Source organism: Dermochelys coriacea, chromosome 8 (genome assembly GCF_009764565.3).
Source record: "Dermochelys coriacea isolate rDerCor1 chromosome 8, rDerCor1.pri.v4, whole genome shotgun sequence".
Classification (NCBI taxonomy): Eukaryota; Metazoa; Chordata; order Testudines; family Dermochelyidae; genus Dermochelys; species Dermochelys coriacea.
In genome coordinates this window covers 64183290-64210864 of record NC_050075.1, presented here as the reverse complement: position 1 = coordinate 64210864, position 27575 = coordinate 64183290, and the positions used below count along the sequence as shown (strand labels likewise).

At 40.9% G+C, this 27575-nt stretch overlaps 1 protein-coding gene across 2 annotated transcripts in view; it reads right to left on the bottom strand.

Moving 5' to 3' along the window:
• Positions 1-27575, bottom strand: part of CRB1 (crumbs cell polarity complex component 1) — a 160708-nt gene that overhangs the window by 93031 nt on the left and 40102 nt on the right. For both annotated transcript variants that reach the window (XM_038413590.2, XM_043490929.1), the window contains exons 2-3: positions 16126-16707; positions 2942-3137 (exon numbers count right to left, since the gene is read on the bottom strand). In XM_038413590.2, coding sequence (XP_038269518.1) covers positions 2942-3137; positions 16126-16707 — 778 coding nt within the window. The remainder of the gene's footprint in view (positions 1-2941; positions 3138-16125; positions 16708-27575) is intronic.

Genomic DNA, 27575 nt, shown 5'->3' with positions numbered 1-27575 from the left:
CAAAACGACAGGCTTCTGCAAAATGGCTGAGTTATAATATGCTTGTTGGGGTGATTTGCATTTCATCTTTATCTAGTAAGAACAGAAGATCTGTGTATGTCATCAGAAAGTAAATTAATTCAGCTACTGTATTAAATTTCCTTTATTTTGAAAAAAAAATCCATTGGCTTTTGTGCAATTAAAACCGTGAAGACTTCTGACTGAACATGACATCTCGAGCCTTGAGATAAAAAGACTACACTTGTTTTCTGATGTCAAGGTTTAACTCCAAAGCCTTATTCTGGAGAAGCAAGTAGTGCTGTTGAACACCAGAGCATAATGCAACATTTCTACTGTAGTATTAACATTCTACAGTATTTCTTTGGATGGTAGGGAAAAAAATTCACAATGGGGAAAATTCATTCATAATGTGTGTAACACTGCTAAAATCAATGGGCATGTGGACTTAGACCACGGATAAATTTGGTCCAGTGTGTATGAAATTTGGGAAGTCAAATGTGGTGAGAAGGTCTTCTCTGATCAATTATATAATTTTTCAGCCTGAGAGGAACTCTTAAAAGTGTTCTCAGAACAGAAAAATGTCATTTCTTTTGTTAGTTTTTCATATGTTTCCTTGATACATTTTCTGCTTGGTGAAGATCTGTGTTTAGCCCATCCTCTCTTCTCCCTTGACCTAAAAATGAAGTCACAGTGAATTTTCAAATAGCATTGCTTGCACTGCCAAATCTGCATATGTACCCATTTCTCATGTACACTCAATTGTTACACATAGCAATTATTTGCTAGGGGATCCTTGAGGTTAACTTTTATAGAGGATTTGGTTTGCATAATTAATAAAAGAAGATCAGGGTGGGTAGAAAGCCCAGTGAGATTCTAAATTCCCCACCCATATCTCCTAGTGCAGAGGGCTGTGATTTCATTGGTGTACGCTTCTAAGAGGAATCCCGGTGTTCCCTTAAACAGGCCACCAGACCGATTTTTCCGGAGGCACCCTGCTTCAGATCTCACAATGTGCAAAATAGCTACTTGTCCATAGCAGTGCTTATTTTAGGCCTGACCCAAATCCCTCTGAAAGTATTTCCATTGCTTTCAATGGGCTTTGGATCAGGTCCTTTGAGCACACACAACTATAATTTTTGTGTGCACATATTGGTATCTTGTGGGTGCAGGTTAGGTACCAGTGTAAATTAGCAGACACTCTACTGATGTCAATATAAAATGTAAAACTGGTTTCAGAAGAGAGTTGGGCCCAGTGTGTCAAGTTCTGCCCTATGTTACACCCATGTAACCTCATTGAAAGCAATAGGGCTTCAGGACTGAAGATTAGGGCAGAATTTGGCCTAGTGTTTGAATAAATAGCTCATAATGCTAAATCTGTGACTTCACACTCATGTTCATAGCAGCATATTGTCTTATCAAAGCATTATAACTTCACTGCAGGATGAGGTAGAAAGTAGAAATGAGGATGTGATGAATAAAAGCTTTCTTCTAACTCAAACATCTTCATAAGAGGAGGGATGGCAGAAAATGACTGGCTAACTATCTTCATATTTCAGATTTGCTCTGCTGTCTAAGCCCCTTTTCATGTAATTAGGGTGCAGATCCTTTTTCATTATGATTATCAAAATGACCTCCAGAAACATTGCAATATAATCAGTCACTTCAAAGCATTCCTACATGTGCCACAGTTTTGGTCTCTATTAGGTAAATGAGCGTGATCTGATCTGGCTAGAATAAGCATTATTGCTGCTCACAATAAGTGTGTGTCCTCAAAAGGTCTCAGGCTTTCTAAATGACTCTGCCGAGTGGGTGTCAGATGCAAGGTGACCTCTTTCTCTCAATCCACTATGCTTGAACTGCACTGGAAAATCGAGAATTGCTTTGTATTGCTCAGAGTCATTCAGGACTACAGAAAGGGAATTCTACAAGGTTAGCATAATGTTCAATGTGGTGTAAAAGTTCATTGCTGGTACATGTTCTTTCTCCTCTTGTGAATTAAAGTCAAGCCCAGGCTCTTGATGACATGGCTCTTCTGGTGGATTTCTTTATAACTGGTACCTTCAAAATAGCCCCTTAAGAATTGGAATTCACACGGTAGGGAACAATCCAGTACTGACAGAGGAATTACCTAGCTGAATTTACTGATCGTTTCCAGCCTAACTTCTATAATATAGATTTTAGTTTTGCATAGTTTCCCCTTTTTTGTAATCACATGTACAGTATGCAATGCTATCATCAAAGAGCTGAGACCTGGTTTTTGGCCTGCCTGGGTTGCACTGAATCTCCTTGTAGGATCACTTAATTTCAGCAAAAGGAACTTGCTTGTAAGTCATGTCCCTTTCCCTTATTTTTTCCTGTCCTTTATCTAGGCAGATTGTAGGCTCTTTGGGTCAGGGATCTGTTGCATTATGTATCTGTAAAATGTCTCGCACATTTCCTAGTGATGTCTATTATTATGGTTACTATTACCCTGTCTTTCACTTTTCTTTAATGTTTCTATTCTTTCAAAGTGGACAGCTGAACAATGCCAACATGTTATATTTTGCACATGTCCTCATCTTGATTAAGAAACTGAAGTTTTGGCAGATTAATATGATTTTCAAGATTTGTTTTATCAAAATGGTGCAGAATTCACCTTTAAATAATAGTTGTGCGGAGCTGACTAAATAGCACTTTGTAAAGTTACAAATATGAGAAGTCTACCTAGCAATCAGTCTTTGCAGCAGACTCCAATTGGTTTACCAGCTCTGGGCCCAATCTTGCATTTTTTAATGCACCCAAACTTGCACTCAGGTCAGTGCAGGATTGGGTCCTCTTTTAGTAAATGAAATCAACAATTTGTCAACTCAGCTAACCAGATGTTATTTCAACCTATTAGTGTTCAAGTTAAAGAGCATCGGTCCTTCTTGTGTATAAGTTACCCTATATCTAGGATACATACCTATTGATATCATCTATACACTGCCCTCCATTGAGGCATGGCTGACTGGCACACTCATCAATGTTGATTTCACAGAGTTCACCTAGGAATCCAAGTGCACAGGAACAGAAATAGCTACCCAAAGTATCATGACAGGTTGCACCATTTAGACAAGGCTGTGACAAACACTCGTCAATTTCCAGCTCACAGTTTATACCTTTAAAAAAAAAATTTAGCAAAGTGTTAATTCTTCAGGTTTTCTCTGGGAACACTTTAAATGTCATATTTATGTAAGCTTTCTTTAAGCAAGTATCTCTTTTAGAAAATCATTTGCCTCTTCAGTAGGGATTGCAAGATTACATTTTTGCAGATTTGGGGGAATTTACAGAAAAGAACAGAACAGCTTTCATTCACAAGGAATAATTACAATCACATCTTATTATTTAACTATTCACATGGAAACCAAACCCTTTAATTTTCAGATTACTTACACCATGTTACAATTACATTTGTATTTAATAGCATTTGTGAGGAACCAGTCACTTAAAGGGACTCTGTCAATATTGGTAGGCCTTACAGTTAGCTGAATTAATTGGAAGATTGTCTCATTGTGTTGGTCTTTGCCTTGGCAATTCATAAATACGCTGGTGTGTGTGATATCTTGTTGACAACAGAAAGGTTGTTACAATACAGTATTGTAACAGCTCCTCTGGGATGTTCTGCAAAGTTACCTCAATTCTGAAGTATGTTTACCCATATTTAGGATACCATGCAGGTTAAAAGAAAGTCTCTTCTACCTATTCCAAAGGATACTGTTATTATTTGCAACGTTATGTTTTTCTTTTGAGCAGGAAATTCTCCTAAAATACCTTTTTAGCACCATTGCTTTCTTCTTAGCTAAATGGAGGGCAGGAGATTCCACTGAAAACTGTGATTTCGCTATCCAAATTTGGCAACTCACATTTATTCAGTGGAGATATTGTAGCTGGCAGAACACTTGCAGTTGGCAGGTTAAAACCATCAGAAAAAATAATATTTATTATTTAAATAAATTAAATTAGAAGTGCATAAAAATAAGAAAATCTGGCACCCAGAGCAACATCTACAAAGTGTTTCCTTTGTTTAGCTTTGCAGAAAAGTGAAATGCTTCCTTGCTCCTAACAGTAATTCAGAGAAAGCATATGTTTTGTGGGAGGTGATGAAGGTCAAAGTTCAAATCCAATTTGCTGTCTTGCTTGGTCTCGTTCAGAATCCAGCCTTCATGATCAAGACCTCTGTTATTAATTCTAACATAGTGACCGTGTCCATTCCACATGAGAAATAAAATGTGTTAGAACAAGGTGTTCCTAAACACAACGTGGTTTTACTTGTGGTGTAGATATGTGTTTTAAGAACTGTTAAATCAGACTATGGAATCTTCATGTACAAATTAGGGCTGCTCCTCACATTTTTCAGGTACATAAAAAACCAACAATCTTGGGGCAGATATTCAGCTAGTGCAAATCAGAACTATGACGATTTACACCAGATAAGGATCCAGCCCATCTATTTTCAAATTACAAACTTTGCCTGTTTTAGAACTTGAAGTCTGCTCCTGCTCCCACAGTTTTACCAGGCTAGATAATTGGTGTGCTGAGGCCGTGGGTTTATACCCAACATAACTGTGTTACTGTTACCTTGTCATTCTCCCTTCCTCACTGCCTGTTTGATCCACCTCCCTTGTCATATGATTTGACTGTATGCTCTTTGTCTTTTTATATTAATTGTGGGTACAGTGACTAGCACAGTGGGGTCCTGATTAAGACATCTGGGTGCCACCACAACACAATAATAACAACACTGACGTCTAAACTGAAGGCTAAACTTCTATTAACTTCCATAGAAACATGATTGGGCCTGTAAGCCTTGATTCTGAACCACTAAAGTTATTGGGAGTTCTGTGCCTTTGACTTCAGAAGCAGTAGAATCAGGCCCTTAATGTATATGTATAGGATCACCTACCTATCTATAATTCCAAAGTTCTCTCTTGCTGCTTGTGGGCATTGCTCATCTGTTGAAAACTGAAGCCAATGTGGATTTTGTCTCTTGAGAATTGAGGCTGGAATTCTCAAAGGGGCCTTAGGAGACTTAAGTACCCAATTCCCTTTGGCATTCAGGGGGAGTTGGTCACCTAACTCCTTTAGGTACCTGAGTTCCTGTTGATTCATGGTATTTGGTGTCACCCAATACATTAGAATTCCAGAAGGGGGCAAGTAGAGCATAAGGACTCAAGAGCAGAGACCATGTTCCATAGTCACTGACCCCTGAGGGCATGTTGCTTACATCTTGATTTAATGCTGCTGGCCTAGATTGTGACCTGGATGCTTGCATGGGCATCTTGGAGGGAGATGCAATGTGTGCCGGGGGGTAAGAATCCTTGTGGGGACTCCCCAGCAGCATACACCAGTGTAGCATTTACATCATCCTTGGAGAGGGCATGCTATGCTCCACCTTCCACACTTGCCCCTCCCTCGCCCTGCTCCCTTTCAGGCAGCCAATACGAGTAGAGGCACTAGGATGGAGTGTGGTCTCTGCTCTTCAGCCACACTATGGCTGTCCTCTGCGTGAGGTGGAGCCTTCGGCCGTCTTCCCCATTATCTACCTATGCAGGGGCTTGAATTTAAAACAACAGCCTGGGGTAAAACAAATCTCGTTTGCTCATCAATGATTGGAGTTCCTTTTGTCTTCCATTTGCCTCTTCGGTCCATGCGTAGATACAGAGGGGGCAGACACCTGGATTTGGGCTATTGTTGTGGCTCTGCACGCAGTCAGCTGATGGTGAGTTCATCCATCTTGTTTCAGTTCTGTTCCCTGATGCACAGTGCTGTGACCTTGTCTGCACTGAGGATTTCAGGGAAATCACCTAGTTGTGCTCAACTACTATTGCGACTTTGCTGATGTTAGCAAGAGTAGGAGCTCTACGTGAGTTTTGGTGACATAGTGATGATAACACCAGCAGCCTTTCTACTCCAGTGCTCCCACCGTTGCCAGGACCAGGACTAGAGCCATAGAAGGAGATTTCCCTCAGAGTGGTCCCAGCCTTTGAGTTTTCATGTACAATCTTCTGCTTGCTGAGTTACAGTTTGTTGACTTTTATTTTTGCTGAACTTTGAAATTGGGCTGAATTTGACTAAGCCCAATGCCCAGATAAACCTAAGTTTCACCACAAATATTGTTGCAAAACAATAAATAAATTCCTTTTATTCAGGTCCATTTTAAAATCACATTTGATTCAATAGCTAGTGGTAGCAAACTAGGGGTTTGGTAGCACCTACTCAAGGATCTCAAAATGCCACCTCAGCCGGATCCTCCACTATTAAAGTCAATACGAGCAGGATTGCAAGCTATCAGCCTGAATGACTCAAGTTTTACCCAGGGTCATACCAAAAGTTCATGACACTGCCCCAAAGAGAAGCCAGGCCTATGCTGCTATGACAAGACCATGTTTTATAGTCTCTGAAAACATCATATAAATACCTCCCATAGAATCCTAATTCCCTCCACAAATATACTTGCTGCTTTTTTTTCTTTAGTTCCAGAAGGGCTGTATGCTTCATTTTAGCTATGATAGGTGTTGTCTGCACTCATCTTGCTGGAAGCAGCAGTGAGAATAGTGCAGTGCTCTGACCTCCAGCTGCTTATCTCCTTGCCATTTGCTCATAGACAAAATAGCAGTGTCTTTGTATTCAAATCTGTGGCATTTGAGAGCTCCACAGACAGGCACATACAATATGAATCAAATCACTTTCGGCATGTATCCTGCTTGTAATTATCAACCCTAACAGCACGCCTTATATCATGACTTTAAAACTCATTAATATTTCTTATATGATGGGAAACTTCCACTGGAAAAAAAATTATTGATAGAGATATGATTCTGAAAAGGACCAAAATGCTATAGTGCAGCCAGACACAGAGAGGAAAAAAATTAATGTAGGGTCAGGAGATGGCAACATTTGCAATATAAAGACAATGCATTTGAAAACATTATTTTTTATGTGTGCTAAGGGGTAATTCAGACATTTCAAGGCATTTTGAAGGCTTGATTAGAAAACCAAAAATAGTCCTTGCACAAATGATCTGTTTTGTCATAGTCCCCTGTTTGCCAAGATAGCTCTGGAAAGCTTTCTATAGCCTCCATCAATGGTCAGATTTAAAACCAGGTTGAAGAATATACAAAATTCCAGATCTGAACATACCCAAACCTTGGGGAAGTTTGGTTCCAGACTCATGCCCAGCTCTGCCAAAAGAATCAGTGAAATGCATAGCATCAGCACTATTTAGGCCTTGTCTACGCTGCAGAGTTTTGTCACCAAAAGGCAGCTTTTGGCAATGAAACAGTGGAGGTGGACACAGTACAATGCCACTTTTGGTGACAAAACTCTTCCATTTCAGCAACAAAATAAAACCACCTTGACGAGAGGCATAAAGCTTTCTGTGGCAAACTTAAAGCGACAAAGTGTCAGTGTAGATGCTGCTGTTCGTTATATCACCATAACTGGCCTCCCCTAGTATCGCACAATGCCTGCTGTGACTGCTCTGCTCACTGTTTTGAACTCAGCTTCCCTGCCGGCAGGCACCCTTCCCCTTTCAAAGCTCTGGGAAGTTCTGACAGCTGAGCTTGCCTCTCAGCTCCTGCAACAAAGAGCAAATCATTAATGTGGAATCCTCCTGTTCTCCTTTGTATTAGGAACACAACTGCTGGCAGGGGCGGATGTGTGGTGTTTGTGTGTGTGTGAAAGAGAGAGAGAGAGAGAGAGAGAGAGACTGCTGTGCAGCGCCAGAGAGGGAGGTGGGGGCTGATGTCAGGGGTATCCCCCTTCCCCTGCCTCATGACTAGTTGTTTCCGGCAGCTGTCTGAACTTAGAGACAGCATGCCGACACACTCACTCTCCCCCAACATACACACTTCCCCAACACATGCTTTGTCTCTCTCATTCCCACCACTCTCTCTCTCTCCCCCAACATACACTCTGTCTCTCCCCTCCCCCCGCACACACACTTTAGTTGAAAAGCAGCTGGCAATCTAGTAGGATTGGAATGATGGGATTGAGAAACCTGCATCTTGTGACACTGTTCCTGCCCCATGAGGCATTGCAAACCCTTCCCAAAGCACCCTGCAGCCAGTTGTATAGTGGGATAGCTACCTACAGTGCACTGCTCTCGGTGTTGATGCAAGAGCTGCTAGTTGGATGCGCTCTGCTGACACAAGGAGCATAGTGTGGACATGCAACAGTGGTTTAATTAAAGCAGTATAATGTTTGTGACAAAACTCTGCAGGGTAGACATAGCCTTAGTCTCTGCCTTAAATATTAATGTATCCAATCTTGCATTCCTATCACACATTGACTTAAATGGAGCCCCTGCTCTGCACAACTACAGGAAGGCATAAAAGCTCACTTTTCCACAGATGATGATAATGATGATGATTATTATTATTTATACAGTTTCCTAAATTGTATAAGGCAGGATGTTCAAGATATTCTATTCTTCCATCAGTATTTATAGTCAACATCTGACATTTAATAAGGGTTTTATTCATTGTGGTGGGGTGGATTAGGCCCAGAGGTCCCCTGCTGGAGGCCTCAGGATCCTGTCACACTTGTCCCAGGAAAGGAGCAGTAGAGCTAAACCCTCTAAGAGACCTAGAAGGACTGCACAGGAAGCAGCCAATCAGAAGGGGATGCTATAAGGGGCTAGCCAATAAGAGGGTTGCAGGCTAATATAAAAGGAGCCGCAGTGAAAATTAGAGTCAGTTTCTTGCTGGAGCCAAAGGAGTGTACTTTGTGTTCCTAGCTGGCTAAAGGGAACTGCAGCACCATGGACAGTTCAGTGTTGGCAGGGACCAGAGCAGTAAGAAAGAGCTCTTGGTTGGCTGCTGGGCCTGAACATAGAAGTGCCTTCAGGTAAGAGTGAAGCATTGGTGAAGGATGGGGCCATGGGGAAGTGGCCCAGGGAGCTGAAAGCAGGTTAGTTAAAGGGACATGGCCCTGATGGCTGCTATTCTTAGGGTCCCTGGGCTGGCATCCAGAGTAATGGGCAGACCTGGGTACCCCCCAGAAGCCACTGGGGAAGTGGCTGACAATTGGTGAGTGATAAACCTCCAGAAGGGGATCTGAACTGTTAAGAGGCCCAGCTGGAGAGCTGGGATCAGAAGGGCCAGAGAGAATAAAACCACTGCCTCCAGGGATAGCTCAATAATAGGGCTGGGACAGTTTAAAGACTGAAGACACACCCAACCAGAAGGGGGCATTTGCGAGAGGTGGGTACCACGATGTTACATTCAGACACAACATAATGTATCTTGGGTTAAATCTGTCATGTTTTTTGTAATACATTTCTCTTTCTAACTCATATTCAATCAATGCTCAGACTTCCAATTTAGAAGCAAATATTTATAAACCTCTAAAATTAAACATGAAAATTTGATTTCCCAGCTCTTGCATATGCAAAACTCAGTATTGCAAGTGCAAGCTGTATTTGCAGATGCACATTGATTGCTTATGTGAAACTACCCAATTTGAGAATGAAAACTTTGGAATCAGAAATGGTGGATTTTAATTTTAGAGGCCATTTCTGAACATTTGATCCATAAGGTACAGAGAAAAATATTTTCATACACTTAAGAAAATACATATTATTGTTTTTAAATTATTGGACTATTTTTGCACTAAAAATACTCTGTTGGTTCATAAATGAAAATTTCCCAGGTAGTAGGCCATAATATATTTTTAAAGCACAGTTATAATCTGAAAGGTTGCCCTACAGAAATAGCATTGTGGGGTTCCATGTTTGAATCAATTACCTTATATCATATTTACTATTTAATAATGCTGATGATGATACATAGCATCCAGGTTATTCTCCTGTAGCTGTGTTGTTACTGCAGTATTAATAGCAATAAAAAATATTTTTTTTTCTTCATTAAAGTAAGGAGCTATATCTGAAAATTCACAGGGTAGGAAGGCTGGCATTTTTACAGTTACTTTGCAGAGTAGAAATATATACTCTTAGTTTCATATAAAGTATCATTTAACAATTAAAATTGCCTACATTGATGTATCTGGCCAAATTATGCTGTCAATCACTCCACATGTATCCAGGTAAAACTCTTTGGAGTTACTCCAGATTTATACTGGGGTAAATGAAAACAACCTGTTGATACTGTTTATCCATAGATACAAAATATATGTTTTGTAATATCTGAACAGAACCTAGCTCAATGGATAGGTACTCATTTAATTTAATCTAATTAAATTAAATTAAATTAAATGAAAGGTTCTCAATTGGCTGTAAATAATTTTCAGTTTTAAAATAACTATGTATTTACAGATAGTGTACATGATTCACTGAGTGATATGTACACTTTGATTAAGAGTATTTTTCCCAAACCTTTAGGCTGCTAATGTTAAACTCTGTATGACTTGGTCACTGACTTAATTTGGCCAACAACAAATGCAGCACGTTTGTAAAATTCTGTTTTAGAGCTGGAGGTATCACAATAAATCAGAATAAACCTTGAAAATGGGATCTTTCAATATAGTTGTAGTAAATGCTAACACTGGTGGTTTGAAATGTTCTTTAAAAACATACTGGCACATAAAATAACTAGGATTATTATCAGAGGTTATTGAAGTATATTTTCTAAAAATATAATAGGTCATGTCTTCAATGTATGCAAAACAACAATATTCTGAGGCTTCATTGCTTCAATTAACCACTGATTTCAGAGGGAGTTTTGTGTATGTGAGGAGTGTGGTATTAGGTCCTACAACTGGAACGATCTCCTAAGGTTTTGTGGTAATGTATATTTCACCAGATTCAGCAAGGAACTCCTCCATGGTTGCTGCCTTATGAATAATTGAACTTGTAAAAAAATGTGTTTGCAGAATTATGTCTAGTGATCATAAATCTGCCAGAGCTCATTAACAGCTTGCTCCAAATACTGGAAACCATGTGACAAAATGAAATAGTGCAACAGTCTCACTTCAACCAGATTTAAAATTACAGGCCAGAGAACAGCCTGATTATTAACAAAAACATTGGATTTGCTACATTGGGTCATGTCTTTGGTCCATCAACTCCAGTGACCAGGTGCTTCAAAAGGAATCTCTTCTCCCGCTTCAATGTATCTACCCAACGTGATATGATATATATTGTAGGGCTGACATCCAGAAGCATGACATTTTAAGCACAAGAAAAGAAAGGTGTGTACCTGTGTTTAACTGTAATGCTGCCCTAAATACGGTAAAAAGGCAATTAAAATAAAACCGCAGCAACAGAAACCTCTATTCATAATATACAGGCCTAACCCATAAAAGAAAAGACATTTAGCCTGTGATCCAGCAAAACATTTAAACCCGTGCTTAACTTCAGTGCACTTGAGTAGTCTGAATTGAAATCATTGGGACGGCTCACGTGTTTTAAGTTAATCACATGCATAAATGCTCTGCGGAATCAGGTCCATTATTCATTCTGTTCTTAGCTAATCACAAAAATGAACACAAATATTCACCTACATGCACTGCCCCAGTCAGAGAGAGGGAGCACAGGAGAAGATGATACATGTTTAGTGAAGCTTTGTAAAGCACCACAGGTGGGTGCTCAAAGTTAGGCAACTAAGTCCCTATTTAAGCATGTAAGTGAGCTGATTTTTCAGAGGTGATGAGTGCTCCTGGCTCCCGTTCTGACCTCAATGGGAGCTGTATGGATTCTCAGCACCTCTCGAACTGGTTCAGTCTGGTTGAAAACTTTGGCCTTCAAATTACATTTTGCCCAAGCATGGCAGGAATGAAAGAATAGTCAAACATTATAAACTGACTTGTATGGAGGAGTACAACTGCCCTGTGCTGGATAGACTATGTCAGCCCTCCTGTAGCATATCTTTCTGTGTCAGTATCTTACCTTCTAGTGATTGGCTTGAAAAGTGGATCCTGCCTCTTGAACGACTGAAAATTAAGAGAAAACTCTTAGCTCAAACTGAGGAGTTCTATGTCTTTGGAGCAGTAGGTCATTATCCATGCTGCCCATATAGCCTAGCAATCATAGTGTCAATACATGTGTGCAATCACAGATCATTACAAGTGGATAACTTACTGCATCATAGTTGCAATGCCCTGACACAACAGAGAAGGAGGATGGAGTTTTAAAAAGCTACCCTAAATACCAGCATGGCATAGCCACTACTGCTGGAAATACTACATCAGTGCAAAAAGGCAGGATGAGGACTTAGTTTTGGGCATGCAATAATATCCTCACATTGTGCTGAATTCAATTCAAGTATAATTCTACTGTACTAAATGGAATTGCACCTAGGATGAATTTGGTCTATTAGATCTATTTTATCTGTTGCCAAGTGCAATCAAAATGGCCTTTTCTGTTGTCTCTGAATAGGATTTATTTCTGGAACTGCAGTATACATATTTGATAATTTACACTTAAATGTTCACCTACTGGCAATGGGAGATTGGTTTCAACTGTGTCCAGTTAGATAATAAATGTGACTGGCTATCAGCAAGGAGCAGGCTCTTATACCATGCTCTGTTTGCTTAAGTGAAATGAAAGTGTAATTAGTACAATGGAGAAATAATGCATTTTGCCAGCATATCCAGCAAAGGTTTGACAAACCAATTGAGCTTCATTATTTAACAGCTGTAATACATATGTCTTGTACATAATTTCACACATGCAGTGCATTATCTTAGTAAAATAGAGATTTCATGCTACATTTTCCATTCTTCAGCTCTTTAGACATTCTAACCTCTTCCATTTGTGTAAGAATTATGCGAGAGATTTCTCAGCTATTTTAGGAATTGCTTGCAACATACCAATCACATAAAGTAGCAGTGATAGCCCATGAAACTGGTAGCAACTAAAGCCAGTAACTCAAGCATTTGGTTAACATTACTGCTGTAGATTTACTGTGCAATCTCCACCTATGTATCAAAAGTTATAACCTCTTTAATATTCTAGGGAAATGAGATGAGGTTGGATGACTTCCCACTGTGATTCATGGTGTCAGGCCAGGATAATAACAGTTGGCAAGATCCTCTGACAGAGTAAATGAGGATTTTTATTACCAGTGGGGACACCTCAGGGCTTTCATCCAATAATCCCTCTGGCTTATGCATTTAACACAACTCACAGCAAGGTGCAGAAAATAACAAAAATGGCTTCTGATAAATCATTTGGTTAAGTAGGCTTTAAAGCTGGTATTTTACTGCTGAAGGAACAGTCAACTACTCCTTTATAGAATTATTATTAGCCTCACTACTGCTGGAAGCCATGCCTGAGCTGTATATCAGAACAGTGAAATTTCTTCTCCTTTGTATACAAGACCTCTTTTCCTTCCTTGGCTTCCACCTCTTAACTCTTTTAGCGTACTGATTGCAGGGTGTGGGGGGGAGGGTACCAGAGCTGGGCTGCAGCCTGAGCCTGAATGCCTACACCACAGTTAAACAGCCCCTTAGCCTGAGCCCTGTGAGCCTGAGCTAGCTTGCAGAGGCCAGTCACAAGTTTTTAATTGCAGTGTAGACATTCCATCAGAATGATATTCCCTGATTTTGGGAAGAGCAGAGAGACTCAGTCTGGGAAACAGCAGAGCCCTGATATAAAAAGAGAGCGACTCCAGAAGAGTGAGCTTCCTCCAACAATCTGTATTGCTCTAATTCTTCTTTTCTCTCCTTTTTTTTTTCTTATGTTTTCCCTCCCTTTGTCTCTATAGAGACAATCCTCTTTCCTTCAAGCAGATCTCCTGTGCTATAGATCCAGCCCTGGATTGAGCTAACAGCACAGGTTAAACAAAAACAGCTTCCTGAGTACATCAGGAGGTCCGGGTCAAGTCTGATCATTTCAGAGTAGCCATGCTGCTTGCTAATAGGTTTTTTCCTTCTTTCTCCTCTTTGGCTTTCCCCTAGTTCTGTAGTTTTTTCATCCCTTGGCCTGGGCTGAGACACCCACTGATAGCAGCAGGGTGGCAGGAAGGCAACAAGCTTCCTTTAAATAACATTCTCTGTGCACATGAAGGATATTAACTGAGGTCTGGCTTTCAAATGAATTCTGTGTCAGCAACAGAAATCTGCTTTTGCCTTCTGACTTCCACTCCCTTGTGGAGTTTCTGGATGGGGTTTTAAACCACATCTTTTATTTCTTATTCATTTGAATCGCTTGAAGCAATTGCTATAATTTTTTATACTGTCTAGTGCTTTTTTTTTTTCTTCCCCTTACCTCACTATAGATCAGCCACTTAATCTCGCTGGCTGCCTTTTTTTTTAAAGCTTGGTAGTACTAATCCTCCCCCATGTCATCCAAGAACAGAGCTCTGCATTCTGTGAGACTGTTTATTACACAAAATCAGAATGCCGACTAAAGCAATGACCTGGAACCATGAAAGTGCTTCCCCATAGAGTGAATTACATGATAAGCAAGAAAAAAATCACTTGATTATTTCAGGACACATGCCTGAAAAATGTGGCTGTATGTAATGGGATTACTTCAAAATACTGCGCTGGAACCCAACAGTGATGTTTTGGTTTTTTTTTCTTATGGCTTTGTTATCTAACTCCATGTAGTCTTTAAGATGTCAAATGAAATCCAATTAGATAACAAAGGAGTTCATTGATTTTAGTTTTTCAATAACATTAACAATAAAGCCATTTTTTTCCAGGCACTGGAGCTAAATGGCAAGTACAAAAAAAGTGTGTGCAGACACTGAATGTGCAAAGAACGTGGGTTTTGTAGACACTATGAATGCACAATTTTGTTTCGTAGGTTCAAAGTGGAAGGATGAAAGTTTGGCTCTAAATATTTATTTTTCTTCAAAGGTAAAAGACATTTTCCCCTAGTCCTACACAGGAAACTTCCTCTAGCCTGATGCTTTATCGCACTGTTCTTCCTCTTAAACCTTCGTAATCATCTACCATCTTTCTAAGGCTTTTAACCCACACTTAGGTGCTATGATACCAGGGCAAAATCTGATCAAGTCGGCCCATTGTCAATAGTCTTAACTCAGAGATGCAAGGTGCCAGCAAAGGCGGAGTAAGCTGCCTCTCCAACACTCTTAACCACTAACAGCTTGAAGCATGAGGAACTGGACATGGGAAATGAATCTAGGTCTCTTGCATGGCGAACATAATGCTAATGACCATTTGGACAAATGTCCATGCTTCTGAAGTGCACTCTCTAAACAGAAAATATCTGCATCACTTAAAGGGTCAACCTGACTACTTATGAGAAGAGGGTGAAAAATGCATTTTAGAATACATTGGACCCACTAAACTACTGTTCCCAGTTTCCATGCTGGAGGGAACTTTCTGAGCTTTGTGTTCCATTCAGAATCTTTTCCCATGGTTTTGAGGAAGGCTGTTTGACTGAGGAGTCAGCCACATAACTGGTTGCAGGTGCTGGCTGAGAAGTGGTGCAGGAAAATGAGTGGTAGAGGAAACTACTGGATCGAGTATATGCTTATCAGTATGTTGCGTAGACGAGGAGAGACCACAGAAAAAAACTAGATGTAAACAATATGAAGGGTAAAGTCATGTACAGTACAGTAGGTGAGAGTGATCGACTGAAAAATCAAGTGGACGTGGAGATCCAATAAAGTGGAGAAGGAGAAAGATGACTTTGAGCTGGAAAGGGTATGAAGAGAGGGAAAGAAAGAAAGATTGAATCAAGCATTTGAAAAAAGTCTGAAAAAGAGAGAAGGGGCTGTGAAGGCAGAAGAAAGGGATCCTGAAAAGCAAATGCAAAGGCCAAAGAGCTTGGCAGATAAATCCAGTCCAGGGGATCTCAGTCTGAAGTTTTGAAACATTCTATGCCTGAAGATCTAATATACCTTATTTTATTTGATTAGCAAAACACATGGTGTAGCATTCCGAGCACATCCCGTTTAAGAAAGTTGCTTTAAGAGGAAAGTTATTCAAAGTCTGTGAAGTAGGTTGATCTCTGTCAAATGTTCTGTAGATTTTGTGTAATGTGAAACTTCCTGAATCCCTCCATCTCTAAAACTGGTGTGATAACCTATAAACCAGAAGCACTCAGCAGAGAACTCAATCCAACTTTGTTATGAAAATATGAGTAAATAAACAGTGAGAAAGATATATCTTGGAACATAAAATAAAATTGCTCTGCATGTCAAAATGAAAAAAGATGTCTTTAATAGAGCTTACCCATGTACTCAGCTGGGCAGATGCAGTCATACTTGCCTATCTGGTTCAGGCATGTAGCCCCATTCAAGCAGGGATCTGAATCACATTCATTCACTTCCAGGTCACAGTGCTTGCCTTGGTAGCCTGGGACACAGTAGCAGGAGTACTCGTCAATTCCTTCCCTGCACAATGCTCCATTGTGGCACGGATTTGAAATGCACACATTGAAGTAAGTCTCACACAGCATGCCCGTGTATCCTGCACTACAAACACAGGTAAGGCCAGCCAAGCCATTCTGACAAGTGCCTCCATGTCTACAAGGGTTTGTGTCACAGAAGCTGATGGCTGTTTCACAGGTAGTTCCAGTGTACCCAGTGGGGCATTCACAAGTAAAGCTGAGGTTTCCTGCAGTACTTAAACAGGCAGCATTTTGAAGACAAGGGTTTGAGGAGCAAGGATCATCAGTTTTATTGCAGTCTTCCCCCAAAATATCAACTGTGTCTGCACAGCGGCAGGAATCGTCCTTAGCAGCAGCATCACATGTAGAGTTCTTCTGGCAAGAGTTTGACAGGCACCTGGAATCATTTCTTATGCTAAGTGACTCTAGGAAGGAAACACAAAAATTACTGAGAAACTTCCAGAGCAGTTTAAATAAGAAAGAACTACAAATCTTAGTATAATGTTGTTTTAAACTCCACCTCTCTCTTGTAATCCTCACTGTTGAAAAGAAAATAGAGTTGGGGAGGAGGTGGCAATGAATTCTTTAATACAAAACAAACAAAAACAAACAAACCAGTACCAAAGCATGAACAGAGTGTAATTTCCTATTACCCATCCCTTCCAGAGACCATTGTCAGCAACGGCAAGATTTGCAAACTCACCGCCTAATACCAATAACAAAATGGTGACCCAACCATCAGTGAACATTAGTACAGTCAGCCAGTGGTTTGGAAAGCATATGATGTGGAAGACTGGATCCTAAATTTATTTTATTAAGAGGGATAATAAAGTCTTACATGTATACAGCATCTTTCATAAGACCAGCCATACTGGGTCGGACCAAATGTCCATTTAGTCCAGTATCCTGTCTTCCAACAGTGGCCAATGCCAGGCGTTTCAGAGGGACGAAACAGAACAGGTAATCATCATGTGATCCGTCCCCTGTCATCCATCTCAAAGGATCCCAGCATGTTTTAATAAACTGATACACAAAGAGATCCCTTCATCCACCACTGGATGCAGCCACTTGTGGGGGAGAAGGGAGACCTGGCAATTATTTGACTGAGCACAGCATCAGTTCAGGGCAACAAGTGAAGAATAATTTATCCAACTGAAACAGCACAAGGAATTTACATAAACAGAAATTTTGCTGAATCACCTGGATTAATACTATCTTCTTACAGAATGTTATATGATCTTTCTTGCTCATTAATAGTCAGGACTTAGAAGACCTCTTTCTTCCAAAATGAAACAGCTCATTGACCCTATCATCACAGAGCATTACTTCAAGACCAAGTCAGAGGAAAGCATACCTAGGGAATCATCAGCACCATTTCCTAGAGCACCTTGGAGTTCTCTCATTCAGGTCTGACCTGACTCACCCACAAGTTTGTAAGATCTGAGAGGATCATTGGAGAGATGATGACAACAGAGATTATCCTGTTGCTGCAGGATGTCTGTTACTCCTGGGCCCAGATCAGCAAAACATTTAAACACATGTTTAAGTTCATCCCTAACCAGCAAAGCATGTAAGCCTGTCCCTAGGTGCTTTGTTGAACAGGGATGGACTGCTGACTCGGGGCCTGAGGAAGCAATTCTCTGATTGCCTCCTACTAAGCCAGTAGGCAATCCTAACATAGACTTTAGACAATAATGGATCAAATGTCACGTCCAGTCACGACCAATGAGTGGAAATGAGGAGGGGTGGTTAGTTATTGACACGCAGCTCATTAAATAAAATAGAAGATGTAGAAATAATAATGTTAAAAGCTTAACACATGTATAATGTTTAAACTGTTACTAGAATATTAGGATTACAATTTTATCCAATGCAACTTTTTTTTGTAACCAATTGCCATCATGCTATGAACAAATACTGTAATGTCTAGTGAACATTTGAGTAGCATGGAACTTCTTCAGTGATGACAATATAGTACTCCTGGAACTGTGCAGCATTCTGGAGTCAGAATAAAAGCAGTAAAGCTGTTTAAATAAACAAAAAATATACTACTGGAGGGAAAAATCCATGTTTATACATCAGAAAAAAAGATGCTGTCACACCATGGCTGAGAAGCTACTAAATAAAGCTGAATGGACCCTTCAGTCAAGAGACAAAAAAAGATGCATGTGTGCTGGAGAATGCATATTATATTAAACAATCTGTGTTGCAGTCCTGGTCTGACTGCATCAGATTAGGGGGCTTTTCTGGGTTTTTTTCCCCTTTCAGTTTCTGTTCTGGAGCCCCGTTTTAGAAGTAGGCAGTATACATTTGTTGTATTGTATCTGCTTGATAACGAATGGTGGAATGTTCTATTTAATAATATGCTGTTCCTTGTATGTGGGTGAGCTGTCCCTTTAAAGGGAATTCACGCTCAGCTATCATCTGTCTCTAATTTCTTCCTGGGTCTTGGGACTGACAGTCCAGAGAGCAGGTGACTGAGAGGCAGGCCAGCTAGGATATGTAAGAGGCAACCTGCTCTCGGGGTGGGGCAGATGGTACTGGTAGGAGAAGCAATGAGCTGGGAGGCTCATCAATAACTGGGCTGTGGAGACAGATCAGTGATAGTTAGTTCACTGCTGAGAGATTCCTGGGGTAGAATAATGGCAGACTGGGGACACGCACCAAGAGCCAGGGGAGTTCCTTGCAGAAAGGGAGCCAAGAACAGAGCCTGTGAGGGAACTGGCTATGAAGGCCCAAGGAAAGGATTGGCAGTGTAGGAAATGGCTTGGGGGAAGTGAGGCAGGGTGGGGTGTTAGTGAATGAGACAGCCACTTCACTCTCAGGGTCCCTAGACTGGAACTGAGGGAAAAGGAGAGCTGAGGTTCTCTGACGCCCCAGCTGTTGCACCTGGAAAGTGTGAGCTGATACAATGACACAATCAATCCAGAGAGAGAGAGAGATCTGCCACTGACAAGAGGTGGACTATTTACAGAGCTCTGTAGATGATAAACTTTTTAGCCTAGGAAGGCAATGGAACAGTGGTCAGCCTGTAATACAAGAGACTTGGGGAACCTCTTCACTGAGATGGAAGGCATAGGAGAACAAATCTGGGGAGAACAAAAGACCAATGAGGCCAGTCACAGAGGACAAAAGGGCTTGTACAGTATTTTGGTTTGTTTTTTTTTGTTGTTTGAGGGAGGGTACAGGAGGACTTATTTAGTTTGGACTCCCTGGTTTTGTCCTGCAAAGAGAGGACTTTTTCTGTGGCCAGAGGGACAAAGCCTCAGATCATTTTATCAGGAAAGCATGCCTATAGTAGGAACTGTGGCAGAGTGACACATCTGGACATCAGAGAGGTGAGCTGTGCCTCATCATGTGGCTTCCTCTTTATGAGATGTGCAGAGGAGTTCTAAGTATATGTGAAAATAAAATATACCAATTTGGAGGGTGGGTCCCACATACGCAGGGATGGATATATTTATTGACTCAAAGGTCTAATTATTGTCTGATGAAACAAGTAGCCTGTGTGTGAATATTATATACCATATTAACAATGATTCCATGATTTGACCCAAACCAGTAGTGGCCTTTAAGATATCCTGCAAATGAAAAACATGTGTTTTATGCCTTTTTGTTTCTTTATTATGATGTATAAATAAGACCTGAAAAGAGTTTTGGTTTTGCTACTTAAACTGTTTTTTTTCAGCCACATATTCCTCCCCTCCCACTGTCTCCTGCCTCCCAGAATATCATGAAAACCAAATCTTTTACTTCTCCATTTACGAGGATTATGGAAAAAGGAGTAGGAGCTTCCCTCCCCTCCCTCCCAATCCTGAATTATCCATAGGAGTTTGAACTAAATTTTGCTAATAAAAAGCTAGGGAGTTTTAATCAGTCTATGAATAGAATCTGAAATGGGAAGGAATTTTTTATGGAGACACTGGTTGTGACACCACAATTAAGGTTGACTTTTGCACTTATAGAATGATTTCAGCATCCCAGTTTTGAACATGGAAGGGCAGGGAGGGAAGCAGATCCTCCCAAACTTAATTGAGTACAGAATTCATTATCTGAGAATTTACAAGTAAATCTGTTAATTAGTTTGTTAGAATTAATGAAGCTAGGTTCTTTAAGAAAACTAGCATCTATGTTAGGCACTTCTTAGGACCATATGATCTTAATAACACAATAATGCATTTTTCAAACTGTTTATATAGTTACATTAATTGAAATTGTATGATTAGGATATATCTGAAGAAATTAGGCCGTGTAAGTAATGAGCAATTGTATCTAGCTATGACTATACAGGCTACAAGAGGGGTAGGTCAACAGCTCAGCTGGGGAGATTCTCAGGGGGACGCTTCTGTCTGGTTTATGTTAGAGCAACATAAAGGGCCCTTAGGTCCACAAAGAACTGGGCACTTTCTCTCCCTCATGTGCTTGGCTTTGGGTTTTATTTGTATAGTCCCAAGGAGCATAAAAGCAGTCCTGGATGGAGATGCTGTCTTTGCTTAGGATGGGTCCTGCCCTTTGGATGGCTTTGCAGACCAGGGTCAAAAATTTGCATTAACAGCATAGGCAGACTGGAGCTCCTGGAAGAAACTATGCATAATGGTCTCTATGCATAATGCCTTTTCTGTTAAGAAGGCAGGCATCTGGATTCTTACCAAGATGTAGCATCTGCACTGCTACCATCTTTCTTCCTGTAGCTCTCCTTGGGGAAGAACAGATCTGCATGCCCCCCCTTGTGGTTCTTTGCCACGGTGTGTGGTCCTTGATCTGGCCCCTAGTGTATTTGTCCAGACTGTATAATCACACTTTATTCTTCCTTTCCAGTTTCAATTTGACACACAGCAGTGTTCTCTCTCTACAAGCTAGATTGGCACCTTGCAATTTGCTCTGAATAAGGGACATCATGTAGCCATGCTTCCCCAGTAGCACAGCAGGGACCAGGCTGTGACTCAAAGGATGGGAATTTTGAAAGCACGTAAGCAACTTAGGTGAACAAGTTCCATTAATTCTCAAGGCTCCTAAGTGAGTTAGGTGCTTTTGAAAACCCACCCTCTGAGTCACAATATGGTCTGGTTCCCCCCACGCCCACCTTGTTCCATGCCACAGTCCTCTTCCTGTTGCAGGTTACTTCTCCCCCTCTGCCCAGCTCAGGTGTGCTGGTGAGTGCATATGGGGTAGGGGAGAATAGGGTCAAGGGTCTTCTTACTCCCCACCTACCTGTGCAGGTTGTGACCTATGGCGTGAGTAGCCCATGCCCAGGAGAAAGGGCACACGGGTGCATAGGATGGCTCAGGTTGAGTGCTACATGGCAGCTATTAGAAGAATAATGTCTCAGTTTAACATAGTAGGAAAGGAGAGTCGGGCAAGTGACGAAACATTTGAATGTTCTTGGGAGCTAGATTTTGGCAGCTTTATATAGAGATCACCTTATGCCTCCTCACATGTTCCAAACTAAGCTCTGCAGAGAATGAACCTTTTGCATTCTCAGCCTATTAAGATCACTTGAGCAGTGACCTGCTCTGACAGAGATTCTTAAAATTAATATTTAACATTAGAACAATTCAAACAAAGCACTGATCGCTTTAGATTTAGACTGATTGACACATGAAGTAATTATCTGAGTCTCTTTAAAACATCATCACATGAATCTAATTACTAGAGGAATTAGCGCCAAACCTTTTACCCCATGGTTAAGCCATTTTGATGTGAGATGCTTGGCAGTACACTTCACAGAAGATGGAATATATTGGATTCTCTGATTTTCTATACTAAATTCTTTGCAGTAAAGCTCGCCACCTACTGGTTATCACCCATACTACTAGAAATGGTGTAAATAGTCTGTAACATTAATGAGATGGAGTGAGAAGAAACTAGTCACATTTAAGAGACTTTTTAGAAATAAAGGGGCCAGATCTCCATTCAGATAAGGTGGTGTAAGTCCATTGAAGTTAACAGGATTGCACTTGTGTAATTGAGAGCATATTACCAATCAACACTGAAAAATGTATAATCACAGGTTTCAGAGTAGCAGCCGTGTTAGTCTGTATTCGCAAAAAGAAAAGGAGTACTTGCATCGGATGCACTTTCGATGAAGTGAGCTGTAGCTCACGAAAGCTTATGCTCTAATAAATTTGTTAGTCTCTAAGGTGCCACAAGTACTCCTTTTCTTTTTGAAAAATGTATGATGCTCTCTCTTCTTACAGATTTCTGCCTCAGTGGCCAGAATCCACCCTCTTGATGTTATGTTATTTATGAGGCTGTGCACAGCCATGTGCATCTGAGGGCCAAATTTGACCCTTCAATGTTAAATCAACGGAACAATAACAAAGAGATAAAGATTCTAAGGTGGAATTTTCAGAAGTGACGTGGCACAGTTCCATGGACTTTCAATGGGATTTGTGCTCCTAAGTCACTCATAGTACTTTTGCTTTAGGGATCAGTTTCTTCTAATATCTATCCTATTCAGAGCTAGATGCTTCATGGGTTTGGGGTTTTTTTTAAACATAAAAAATTAACAGACACAAGAATAAATGAATCCCTCAGTTCTGATCCTATTCAGGTCTTATTTAACAGCTCTTATCTCCCTCAAATGAATGAATTCAGGCTCAATGGGGAACAACTTCTGCCCCCCAGCAAGCTGAATTATACATCCACCTTGTTCATAGACCACATGCTGGTTTCTTCCTTAACCTTCACCCAACATCCCCTTTAATACTCATATATTCGTAAGGACTCTGAATCCAGGACCCCATTGTCCCCTAATCAACTGGGCTCCAATCCCAGCACTGACTCATTTGTCCAGCTGTGCATTGCACAGTGCAACCTGCACTCCCAGTAGACACACGGCTGTTAGTCGGCTTTGCAGAGTGACCTGGCCTGTTCCTATCTACTAGCTCCCAGAGTAAGTCAGATGGGAATGACTTTTGCCTGTAGAGAGGAAGGTGGATATGATATAATCTCATCTTTGATTCCAGTTAGTCTCAGAATTTTTGCAAAGCTGGGGTTCAGACCTTTCCGCAGCCCCACCTTGCCCAGGGCGATTTTTTTTTAATATACTGGCAAAAAATATTATCTTTGGTCACTGTCACCATATGATTGGTGGGTGGAGACTTGCCAGCATATAGAAGCACTAACCAGTTTTCCAAAGTTGTTTCCCCCTGACCCTTAGACTTTTGTACTTTGTCCAGATCTATGCTTAAGATTTGGCAATCTAGGGAATCAGGGCAAAAGTTGTAAATCTGAGTGAACACTGTTTTCCACCTCTCTGTCTCAGCACCATGGCTGGTTATACTCCTGGTTCTGCCTAGTGTCTAGCATTGTTTTGCTAAAATGACTATTTGCTGGAGACAGGCTGTTGAGATTGGGCTATTAGCATTTAAAATATACTAAAACATGTTTATACAATGCTTTCCATCCCCATATTTCATAGTGCTTTATGAAAGATGGTATGTATCGTTATCCCCATTTTACAGAAAGGTGCTAAGAATAAATGACTTGCCCAAAGCGGCAGGCTGGGTCAGCTGCAGAGTTGGGCCTGGAACCCAGGTCAGGAGACTTGTCTTTGTGCTTGGATCACAGCAGCACTTCATAATACTTTGCACTTCTATAGCACCTTCCATTGAGGATCTCAACACTTAATAAATGTAAATCATTTACTGTTAAGATGATTAGGTAAGAGTTTTTTTTCTTTTCTTTTTTTTCTCTAAAAAGCCCTACAAGTGTAGGTAGTGGTCAGAGAAGAAAAACACATCCTTTGGTCTGCAGAATTCTGCTGGGTTGTTTCTGATACATGTACACAATCCCAAATAAATGTTCTTTCTGGACACATCTCCATAAGGTAGCTAGAGGCAGGAGTTTTTACTAATTTCAGTCACTAAAGGCCTAGTTCATCGCATTCAGGTGAACTATTGTCAGGCCTGGACTGTACTAACTAGTTCATCATGGCTTGCAGATGCTTGCTGTTAGCAAACCGATTCCTCAGTAGGGCCTGCTTCTTTTTTCTTGGAGAAAGAAGGGCCTGATCTTCACTGGGGCTTTCAGCACCTACAGCTGTAGGGTCCTCTCATGTAATCTACAGACATTTTCTGACCTTCTCAAAGCAGTTGGTATATTTCCTAAGAGAAGAACTCCCCTGCAGAAGACAACTAGATCCTGGATACATTTTAAAGTCATCAGCACTGACAAGCGCATGGTGCCTGGCAGGGGACTTAATTAGCTGCACATTCCCCTTTATTGCACATATAGCTAGTGCTTCACTTGTTTGCTAAATTAAAATCAGGAAGGTTAAATTATTGTGACTCTCTCACACACACATTTAAGTAACAACCACACACACTAACATAGGCAAGGGAGATCAAAGCGAAGACTGGTATTCTGTCCTTGCCCAGATCTTTTGTTTCATATTGAGCAGATCCAGCTGTGCATCACTATACATGGTTCATCTCAGGGGAGCACCATCCCCTAGTGTTGCCTAACTCATTGTCAAAGGCTTGAATGTTTAGCCTTATACCTGCCACTGAAGTGTTAACATGTACTACTGTTCTTTGTCCTGCTACAGTACACATGTTGGACTATTAATTGATAGCTGAGACTTTCAATTTTAAGTGCCTTTAATCATAACTATTTAATTCCTTAATTATTAATCAAGTGGTATTGAGCAGGGATTATATTTGAGTAGGAGAAATTGCGTGCTGCTCCACTCAAGTACAACCCACAGTCCCTGCCTATATGGGTTGGGATTTTGTTAAAATGATCAGCAGCAGAATAGTTAACTACGCTGACATGTGGAAAGTCCTCATTAGCTTTCAGAGGTGACAGTGCATTGAGATAAACACAGCACCATTGGCCTCTCAGTCTGTCAGGTGACTTAGCAAAAGTAGATGGCATTGGTTCACATTCAGAAGGTTTCCTTCACAACCAGATAAGGCTAGCAGAGAAGTGCTGGTACAACAAACTCCTGAGTAGCTGCTTAGTCCTGTCCCTGGGGTTTGGAGTCAGAACCATCCTTCAACTTTTGTTGTTCATTTCTTGTTTAAACAAATCTGTCACTGAGATTATAACACAAATGTATGTGTTCCTGTCACTGAAATATCAAGTTCTCTGGTTCTAGTAAGGTTTTGAGAGAATTAGCATTTAAGTGGATGTGTCTGCATTGCTCAAAGTGCTTAGCACTGCACTGGAGAGTGCTTGGCTCTGGTATACCTAGACATATCTCAGTTTATCTGCAATGTGCCAGTGAAAACATGTGGTTCATAACTATGCCGTGACTCCCTGGAAAAGACAGCCCTAGAAGGCTCTGGCTGTGCATATGCATTAAACCTTGGGGTGGCACTGCATGGCACTTAAGGAAGCACTGGTGAACATGAGAACACAGAAGCATAATACGGAGAACAAAGAGACAGGGATTGAGTTGTCTCGGACATCTTTAGCATGACTTTGAAGGAACGGATGCTATGATTGGATTAGCACATGGGGGAAGGAAAGCATGCCAAGGGAGTAGATACAACAACAATAAAGCCATAGGAACGTGTACTGATGGATGGGAATACCTCAAGAGATACAAGGCACCACCAACGCAACTTCTTCCACTAGCATTGTCTGGGGTCCAACCTCTACCTTCCCTCAGTTCTCCTAAGTCATATAGCTCTCACAACTACTGTTCTCTCCATCTCTCTCTCCCATTTCTACCTGTGTTCCATTCCTCCTTTCCCAGCTGTGCTCCATCATTTAATACAATGAACAGTTTAATTACATTGCTGCTCTATGTTTCTTCTGGAGACCAGATCAGCACTCAGGCACCTGATGAGAGCCAAAGAAATGTCATCCCTTCTTCCCCATGCTTCAGCCATTCCCTGTGACCTGACTTTATTGGTCCAGAGCCTGTGCACAATTTAGAATTAATACCCAATGTTTACTTATTTCCAAAATGAAACTAAGTGCTGTACTTTAGAAGGTCTAAACTCGCTTCTGTCAAACAAGCAAGCACATGCCAGTGAGCCCTAGGAAGATGCTAACAGTTTGGTCATAAAAGAGTTAAGATTAAGGGTCTCGTGAATGTGTTTACTTCAGTTGGGTTTCCAAAGCATCCTATCATGTTGTTATAGAAACCACAGGCAGGTTTAAATCTTGAATCAAGATTATTGCCATAGTAACCAGCACCACCAAAAAAAAAAGTCAGTTATTCAAAACATTCAATTTCCATGGAAAAGGCCAATTTTGTTTTCAAATGCACTTGTATCAGCAGAAACAAAGAAACTAAATTAACAACATATTTGCTACAGCAGAAGCACTATGCAAGGCATATTAGCGTATCAGTAACTACTGAAAAGCATTATAATTTGAAAATGTTGTTTAGGAAACACTTGAAGATCAAAGACATTTGTGATTCAAATTACAGAATTGGCTATTAAATGGGCCTTCATTTCATTATTCTTCTATGAGCCCTGAAAGCACATGCTAATGTGACACTGCTCCCCGAGCATGAAGGCTGTTTCTGTTTTCCATTGTTTTCTTTTGCTACCGTTTTATCTTTATGCAATCCCAGCCTGCCTCCTCCTATGAGCACCATATAGCAGCAGCTACTGATTATACTAAACACACTGACAATATGACAGATTTTCCTACAAAACAACCACGCACTGATTACCTATCAAGTCACAATGTGGTGTGTTTGTTCAAAGGCACTAAGTTGGCATCACACACCCTCACAGCTTCCCCTCCCCATTAAGGAGCACATGAGACAATGAGAGAAATAGTGCTGCTCATTAACTCATAGTAGTTCTGTTGTGTATTGTATGGTTGCTGGTGAGTATTTGCTTCAGGTTTGGGGGGTTGCCTGTAGGCAAGGACTGGCCTGTCTCCCAAGATCTGTGAGAGTGATGGGTCATCCTTCAGGATAGATTGTAGATCCTTGATGATGCGTTGGAGAGGTTTTAGTTGGGGGCTGAAGCTAAAACCTCTCCACTAACCCAGGAACCTATCCTTGCAACAAAGCCCATTGCCAGCTGTGTCCACGTATCTATTCAGGGACACCATCGTAGGGCCTAATCACATCAGCCACACTATCAGAGGCTCGTTCACCTGCACATCTACCAATGTGATATATGCCATCATGTGCCAGCAATGCCCCTCTGCCATGTACATTGGCCAAACTGGACAGTCTCTACATAAAAGAATAAATGGACACAAATCAGACGTCAAGAATTATAACATTCAAAAACCAGTTGGAGAACACTTCAATCTCTCTGGTCACTCGATTACAGACCTAAAAGTGGTAATTCTTCAACAAAAAAACTTCAAA